Source organism: Malurus melanocephalus, unplaced genomic scaffold, assembly GCF_030028575.1.
Source record: "Malurus melanocephalus ecotype Western Australia unplaced genomic scaffold, MMel_1.1 scaffold_1124, whole genome shotgun sequence".
Classification (NCBI taxonomy): Eukaryota; Metazoa; Chordata; class Aves; order Passeriformes; family Maluridae; genus Malurus; species Malurus melanocephalus.
The window spans coordinates 56,390-65,414 of record NW_026624356.1 but is presented as its reverse complement, the minus strand read 5'-3'; the positions used below and the strand labels follow the sequence as shown (position 1 = coordinate 65,414).

The 9,025-nt window shown below is 43.8% G+C and overlaps 1 protein-coding gene across 1 annotated transcript in view; it reads right to left on the bottom strand.

The window, feature by feature from the left end:
- Window positions 1-7,111: 7,111 nt before the first annotated feature.
- LOC130586292 (tyrosine-protein kinase ZAP-70) overlaps window positions 7,112-9,025 on the bottom strand; it is a 17,809-nt gene continuing 15,895 nt past the window's right edge. The window contains exons 9-10 of the mRNA XM_057387067.1: window positions 8,576-8,688; window positions 7,112-7,676 (exon numbers count right to left, since the gene is read on the bottom strand). Coding sequence (XP_057243050.1) covers window positions 7,553-7,676; window positions 8,576-8,688 — 237 coding nt within the window. The 3' untranslated portion in view covers window positions 7,112-7,552. The remainder of the gene's footprint in view (window positions 7,677-8,575; window positions 8,689-9,025) is intronic.

Below are 9,025 nucleotides of genomic sequence, written 5' to 3'. Positions count from 1 at the left end.
GGAGGGCTTTGGAATTAGGATTGATGCAGGATTTTGGCAGGACCCAAAGGGGCTGCAGAGCTCCCTGTCCCACAGAGGATCTGGGATTTTGGCAGGAATCAGGGGAATTGCTGCCCCTGTCCCACAGGGGATCCAGGATTTTGGTAGGACCCATCCCTGGAGAATTGCTGCCTTTGGACACACCCTGGAGAAGGAAGGGGGCAGCACAAGGGGCTGTGGCTCCCACCCAGMAGCTCTGTGGAATGACCTCCCCAAATTCCCAAAATTTCATCACTGGGAAGAACGGCCTCCTCAAATTCCCAAAATTTCATAATTTTGTCACTGGGAAGAACAACTTCCCCAAATTCCCATCATTTCACTGCTGAAAAGAATGACCTCCACAAATTCCCAGCATTTCATTGTTGGGAAAGATTACCTCCTCAAATTCCCATAATTTCATTTTTGGAAAGAACGACTCCTCTCAAAATTCCCAATTATTTCATTGCTGGGAAGAATGATCCTCCCTAATTCCCATCATTTCACTGCTGTGAAGTATGACACCCACAAATTCCCACTATTTCATCACTGGGAAGAATGATCTCACCAAATTCCCAATATTTCATTGCTGGGAAAAATGACTTCCATGAATTTCCATCATTTCCTGGCTGGGAAGAATGAACCTCACCAAATTCCCAAAATTTTGTTTTTGGAAAGCATGACGTCCCCAAATTCCCATCATTGCATTTTGCGAACAATAACCCCCCCAAATTCCCATAATTTCATTTTTTGAAAGAATGACCTCCCCAAATTCCCATAATTTCAATGTTGAGAAGAATGACCTCCCCAAATTCCCAATATTTTGTTGCTGGGAAGAACGATCTCCACAAATTCCCGTCACTTTCCATCTGAACTCTGCCTAAGAATCTGGTTTTCCTTTATTTTGGTTTTCCTGAGCCTGGGATTCCATTGAGGCATCTGGATCCATCGTGGCCCCAGGGACAGAGGGACAATTGTGGAAGGAGTGTCCTTCTCCAGCAGTTTGAGCTCCCATTTCCATCCTGTCCAGCTGGATTTCTCCATCCTCTGATGCCTGAGTGGAGGAGGAACAATTGGATGTGGAAGGAAACGAGACCCGTTTCAGGGACATGGCCAGAAAAACACGACAAAAATCCCTAAATCTGAAAAAAAAAGCAGGAATTCTTGCTTAGTGGAAGCTTTAATCATTGATTTAGAAAAATGAATTAAGAAAAACTAGAGGAGAGATTTTTCTTTATTTCTGAAGTTAAAGCAGCAGAGATAAAAGTGWTGAAAGAAGTGAAAATGAAATTAAAATGCCCCTTTAAAACACAGCTCGCACATGGAATATCCCCTGAAATATTCCCTGTGCCAAGATCCCACTGCAGATTTTTACATTCTGCCCCAAAAATCCTTCCTTTTGTTCTCCTTTCAGTATTTGCAGCCCCTCCCAGTGCCAGCTCAGTCGGGATTTTTCTGCCTGTGCCAGAACAGCTCCGGGGTGTTAAACTGGCTGCCCTAAATAGCAGCTCTCAGCCATCTGCACAGGATTTTTTCCTCTTTTCTGAATTTTTGCTGCTTCACGTTTGGCAAAATGGGTGCTGAATTTGGGGATCTGATGGCAGGATTTGATATCTGCCTTCCTGTGGCTGTTTTTAACCCATTTTTAGGTCCATCAAACACTTTTTCCACCCTTTTTTCTCTTATTTGTTGAAGCAAGAGCACATGAAAGAAACCACTTTCCCCTTTTCCACTGGTTGTGGGAGATATTTTATCTTTTATTAATCACAACAACWCTTTCCAACCAGTATTTTTACTTTGCTTTTGAAACTGATGAATATCTGACAGTTAAATTTTTAACTTAAACATTATTTTTGTCATTACCTCATTTCTGTGATTCCCTTATTCTCATGAGTCCCTTATTTTCTATGATTCCCTTATTTTTGTAATTCCCTTATTTCTATGATTCTCTTATTTTCATTACTCCCTTATTTTGGTCATTCCCTTATTTTTGTGATTCCTTTATTTTTGTGATTCCCTTATTTCTGCGATTCCCTTATTTTCATTACTCCCTTATTTCCGTAATTTCCGTATTTTTGTGATTCCCTTATTTTTGGTCATTCCCTTATTTTGGGATTCCCTTATTTTCATGATCCCTTTATTTTTGTGATTCCTTAATTTTCATCATTCCCCTATTTTTGGGGTTCCCTTATACTTTTACCCACAGCCACCTTCATTTCCTTCCTGAAGACGTGTCTTAAAAGAAAATAAAACTCATTTGCTGCAAGATTCGCTGAAGCAGAACAAAATGAGTTCAAACCTGCAAATTTAATGAATATTAATTTTATATCAGGGCATTGCTGTGCAACGATGAGGCAAATTCCCAGAGGATTATGGAATTGGATTTTGGGAATTGGATTTTGGGAATTGGATTTTGGGAATTGGATTTTGGGAAGCTGTATATTTTTTAATCACAGTTTTGTGAGCAAGAAAGGAAGAAGGATAAATCAGAGGCAGAGCAACATGAAATTTCACACAAAATCATGGAATTAAAGTTGGAAAAGACCTTTGAGACCATCAACCCAACACCACCATGGCCACCACCAAGTGGTGCCACATCTGTGCCACATCTGCAGGTTTTTGGAGTACTTCCAGGGATGGGGACTCCACCACGGTCCCTTCCAGGGCCTGACCACCCTTTCATGAAGAAATTCCACCCCAAATCCAACCTAAACCCATCCTGGAGCAGCTCAAGGCCGTTTCATCACTTTTTCCTGGGAGAAGATCAGGAGATATCAACCCCCACCTCAAATTGTTCTCCACACCCATTCAGGATTTTTTATTCATTTCAAGTCAAGGGCTGAATGGAACGTTTGCCATTCCAGTTTAATTCCCAAAATTCCCCGTCATGTGGCTGGAATCTGCCCAGGATGGTGCTGGACGTGGGTTTGTAGGTTTGGGGAAGGAGCTGCTCCACCACGTCCCCATTCCCGTCACCCCAAAGGATGTGGGAGCTACCACAGCCCTGCCAGGACCRTGCCCCACACCCACTCCCCAACCCCAGGAATAAATGACTTGACCTGGACGGGGAATTTTCCACCAGAGGAGTTTTCCACCCCAAAATGCTGACGATGCCCAACAGAAGGGTTCCGGGGGAAGGTTTTTATTCCATCAGAGCTTTTGGTGGAAATCAAACAGAACCTCATCCAGGTGCTCAGGTGGGTCCTGCAAATCCTGGCASCTCAGCCCCTGCTCACACAGCCCTGACCTTCCTGGAGCTGTGGCCGCAGAATTTCCCAGCTGTTTGCACCTTCCAGGGCCTGGCTCATCCTTTTTCCTTCCTGTGCAATGGGTCCGTGGCAGATTTGGCCAGTTAAAATCCCAGAATGGTTTGGGTTGGGCTGGATCTTCAAATTCAGGTGAAATTCATCCCTTCCCATGCAATTTGGGAGAGAGAAATTCAGAAGGGAGATTCGAGTAAAACAGAGGGAGATAAGCAGTGCAGGGAAGGAGGAAAAGAGAGGATTTGGGGAAGTTTTTTGGAAGAGCAGCAGCTCCAAACTCCAAATATCCTCCTCATCTGCTGAGGGATGGGGCTGAAGGGCCAGCAGGGAGTGAGGCAGGGCTGGGTAAATAAATCCCTGCTGTGGTCAGGCCAGAGGAGCTGCAGGAGCTGGAGATGTYCCCTCTGAGGGACTCAGTCCCTCTGGCATGACAGAGCAGGGACAATCAGAGCCTGAATTCCAGGGAAATTCCCCCCAGACCTTGCACATCCCAAAAACTGGTATCACAAAGTCACAGAGCCGTGATTTCAGGTCCTGCTTGTCTCATTCCTGTTTTTTTTTTCCCCCTTCCAGCATTTCCTGATGTTTTTCAAAGCTCTTGGAACAGGCAGCAACCCAAATCACCCAGCCCAGGCAGAACAAACCCTTTCCCTCGGGTTTCTGGCATAACCCCAAGGGATTGATGCCCTGTTTTGCAGGGTGTGGATACACAAAATTGTCTCCAGCTAAACCAGAAATTTCTCTGGGAATTCTTCTCTGGCACTTTCCTTCCCCCTTTGAAAAAAAAAATTAAAAAAAACAGCCTCAAGTTAACTGAAAATTTATTGCAAGGAACCATCTCAAACCAGAAAAGGGATTTGTTTTGAAAGCAAAGTCCAAACAAAATATTTCAAGTAGAAAACACACTGAAACTTTTTTTTTTTTCCCCCAGCAGAAGAGCTGCTTTCTCCRGGAGGAAAACATGACAGAGAGGAGGATTTTTAATTTTCCTGTCTCTGCCCTGAGTGACTGAACTCAGTTTCTCCTCTGGTCCCTGTTTTCCTCTCTGCTGGGAGGGAAAATACATCCAGAGTTCCACACGGGGGATTAATGGGATTGAGGGAGAAAATACCACATAAAAAACTGGTATTGCTGGAGATTTTAATCCAAACCAGGAAAGAAAAACTTGATTTTTATCCAACCTTTTATCAGCTTTTATCCAACCTGGCTGCGTGACTGCTCTAATTCAGGTGTTAATGATGTCAATGACCTGAATGCTCCCCAAAACCTCCATTTTCAGCCCAAATCTCCCCTCTCACCGAGGTTTTGGGCCGTGCCCTGACCTGTTTATTTCACCCAGGACAAGGTGCTGGTGAGGAGCTGCTCGGTGGCTTTTGCTGCCAGGAGATGGTGAGAGATAAATTCTCTCGTGCTCACAGCATCTCCCACCTCCTCCTTCCTCTGCTCCCCAACCCTCGCAGCCTCTCTGCAGCACAGCCAAGCCCTGCAAAAAAACCACCTGGGACCCACAGCACACCCAGCTCAGCCTTTTTTTTTTTTGCAAGAAAACCTGTAAAAACCTCAATTTCTGCAGAAAAACCTGCCCTAAGGTGACCAGGTTGGGCAAGGAGAGCATCAATGAGAAAAATCCTGGCCTGAAGTAAAGGGAAATTATATTCATTTTCTGGCCAGCCTTTTGGAAATGATAAAACTTTAAAAATAAATTTTACTTGATAGAACTGTCACCAATATATTAATTATAGACAATGTGTTGTTCTTGGGCAAGGAGAGCATCAAGGAGGGGAATCCTGACCTCAATTATATTATATAAAAGGAAAATTATATTTATTTCCTTGTTAGCATGTAAGAAATGATAAAACTTTTAAAATGAGCATCAGTTAATTGTTTTAATTATATTTTMGTTAATTAACCATCACCAATATATTGATTATAGAAACGTGCTCTTCTTGGGCAACAAAAGCATCAAGAAGGGAAATCCTGGCCTGAAGTAGAGGGGAAATTATATTTGTTTCCTTGTTAGTGTGTTGGAAAGGATAAAATTTTTAAAATAAACTTCAGCTAATAATTTTAATTAAGTTTTAGCTAATTAATCATCACCAATATATTAATTATACACAATATTGTTGGGCAAGGAGAGCATAAAGGACGGAAATCCTGGCCTAAAGTAGAGAGAAATTACATTTATTTCCTTGTTAGCATGTAAAAAACAACAAAACTTCTGAAATTAGTTTAGTTAATTGCTTTAATTACATTTTATTTAATTAATCATCACCAATATATTAATTACAGACAACATGCTGTTCTTAAATTGCTCCTAGCACTTCGCCAAGCAGCTTTTGTGGGATCACAGCCTGGAAAAAGCCCTAAAACYGTTAAATTTTGCCGAGCTGACCCTGATAAGCTGCAAGGAACATTTTCTGCTTTTTCTGCTAAAAATGCACCAAAAGGTGAGGAAATTTGGGAGCAGGGGCTGTGCGGGGGCTGGGATTGTGTCAGCCCCATCCACACCCTGAAATGGGAATAAAGCAATTTTCTGACACTKAAAACGCAGCGTTGGAAGGTTTGGGATGGWTTTGGGGTTTTTTGGKAACGAGCCTGAAAATGCAACRAGGATTTTTCAGAGCTCAACAATCYRAGCCAYGGGATATTCAGGACATGGAATAGTTTATTTATAGGATGACTGAGTTTTAAGCTTGAAAAACAAGATTTTGTCAGCAGAGAGGATTTTTTCAGGTGGGATCTGAGAGCTGGGGGAACAATTCTGGAATTGTTTGGTGACAACAGTGCAGGGGCACAAACCAGTGGGACCAGCCCGTCCCAGTAGCAAACCAGCTGCTCTCTGCCCTAATCTAAAGGAAAAGGGGTTTGGTGGCTCCCAGTCCTGARTAAACTCCACCAGAAATGGGAACTCGGGAATCGCAGAAATAAGAGAAGGATGAAAGTAAGGGAATGGCAAAAATAAGGGAATGATGAAAATAAGGGAATAGCAGAAATAGAGGAATGACAAAAACAAAGGAATCATGAAAATAAGGGAATCACAAAAATAAGGGAATTGTAGAAATAAGGAAATGACAAAAATAAGGGAGTCATGAAAATAAAGGAATAATGAAAATAAGGGAATGACAAAAATAAGGGAGTCATGAAAGTAAGGGAATCATGAAAACAAGAGAATGGTGAAAATAAGAGAATGGCAAGAATAAGGGAATGATATAAATAAGGGAATTGCAGAAATAAGGGAAGGATGAAAATAAGGGAATGGCAAAAATAAGGGAATGATGAAAATAAGGGAATCACAGAAATAAGGGAATGACAAAAATAAAGGAATCATGAAAATAAACAAATCATGAAAATAAGGGAATCATGAAAAAATAGGTAATTGCAGAAATAGAGGAATGACAAAAATAAAGGAATAATGAAAATAAACATAATGAAAATAAGGGAATGACAAAAAAAAAGGGAATTGCAGAAATAAGGGAATAACAAAAATAAGGGAGTCATGAAAATAAACATCACGAAAAAGGGAATCATAAAAATAAGGCAATGACAAAAATAAGGGAATCATGAAAATAAAGGAATCATAAAAATAAGGCAATTACAAAAATAAGGGAATCGCAGAAATAAAGGAATTGCACAAATACGGAAATGACAAAAATACAGGAATCATGAAAATAAGGCAATCACAGAAATATGGGAATCATGAAAATAAGGGAATAATGATAAAAATAAGAGAATGAYGAAAATAAGGGAATCACAGAAATATGGGAATCACAAAAATAAGGGAATCATGAAAATAAACAAATCATGAAAAGGGAAACGCAGAAAATAAGGGAATGACAAAAAAAAGAGAATGATGAAAATAAGGGAATCACAGAAATAAGGGAATCGCAGAAATAAGGGAATCACAAAAATAAGGGAATCACAAAAATAAGGGAATCACAAAAATAAGGGAAACACAAAACTAAGGGGATAGGACCTTTTATTATTAAAAATCCTGAATTTTCTGGAGCTGGCACAGTTCATCCCAGGAGAACAAAGCTCTGAGATCCCAGGAAAGCTTTGGGATTGGGCAGGAAGGGGCTCTGACCCTGCCTGTGCTCCTGGGCTGGCTCAGGCTGGAGGTGGCACCACCGCCTGTCCCYACCCWTGGGGACACCCCTGTCCCCCACAGMTGCAGAGGGACAGAACCAGCATTTGGGACATCGAAGCAAAACATCACAAAAAGGCTTTGGAGGTCCCTGCAGGGCAGGTTTGGGGTGAGGAGCAGAGAAGGGACCTCAGGGAAGGGCTGCTCTGGCCGCATCCCCCGGTGCCGGTGCGGTTTCGGGTTTGGCGGCGATGCTGTAGTAGTAGGAACGGATGGTGTTCTCCACAGCCACGAATCCGGGACGTTCCTCCCACCTGAGAGGGCAGAAAGGGAMAAATGAAGGCACCAGAGAGGACAGATCTGGCCTGAGGAGAGGAGGGGACACATGGGGGGAGAGCAGAAGCTCAGCCATGCCCATGCTCAGGATTTACCTTCTCTATTTTTCATGTATAATTAATGTGATAATGTCATAATAATGAATCATTTAATGTATAAATAATCCTGGGATTCTCCAGTGTTTAACTCCAGACTCCACAGACAGTGCTGAGCTCCTGCTCTCCCATTTTTACACAAAACAATTCCTCTGCAGCCCCAAACTCAAGGACACCTCCCTGKGCCAGGCCCCAAGAGATGGAAACAACAGAGAATTGGGGGAGCCAAGTTGGAGTTTTTGACTGCATTGGCTGCAGCTGCAATTGGAGGATTCAGCAAATCCCKATGTGCAAATGGACAAAAGTGAGAAAGGGTGAAAAACCCGTGAGCCATTGTCCATTGTGGGTGCAGCCCCTGGCTGGGCTGGGACTGCCCTGGATGGCCCTGAAGGCCCTGCAATAACAGAACTGCTTTGGATTCTCTCCATTCTGTCCAAACTCTGCTTTAGGGAGCCAGATTTAGGCATCAGGCTGAGATTTTTGGGATGGAGAGGCTCAAAACCACTGAGATTTGGGGATCCTCCAGGATTTGCCTGGGCAGGTGGAAGGGTCTGATAATAAAAATTCATCTTGGCCTGGGGAATCACCACGAACCGAGGCAGGGGACACCATGGGCTTTGTGTCATCACCAAGTGTGGCAGAGGTGTCCCTGCCATGACCAGGGTTGGGCTGGAGGGGCTTTAAGGTCCTTTCCAACCCCCCTTTAAGGTCCTTTACAAATTCCCAATCCCATTTTGGGGTTTGGGAGTCCCAGTAAGGATCTGGGYGGGTGCAGGACTCACTTGTAGGTCCAGCACTGCTGCATCAGCGCGTACATCTCAGCGGGACACTCGTGGGGACAGTCCATGCGCCGGCCCTGCTCGATGAAGCTGATCACCTCGGGGCCCTTCATCTTCTGCAATGGGGGCAAGGAAAGGGTTAATGGGGTCAGAGCTGCCAGCGGGGCTGGGGGAGGTGGGTCCAAGCTGGGTCTGGGCTGGGGTTTCAGTCCCACCCCGGGCAGGGTCACTGTGCCCATCGCAGCATTYGGAACTGGTGTCCCACRCTGTGGCCRGGCCACCYTGGGGACCCCATCCCATYCCACAGACCCTGTCCCATCCATCCCATAGACCACATCCCACAGACCCCATCCATCCCACAGACCCTGTCCCATTTCATCCCACAGATCCCATCCCATATCACTGACCCATCCCACTGACCTCATCTCATCCCATCCCATTCCATCCCACAGA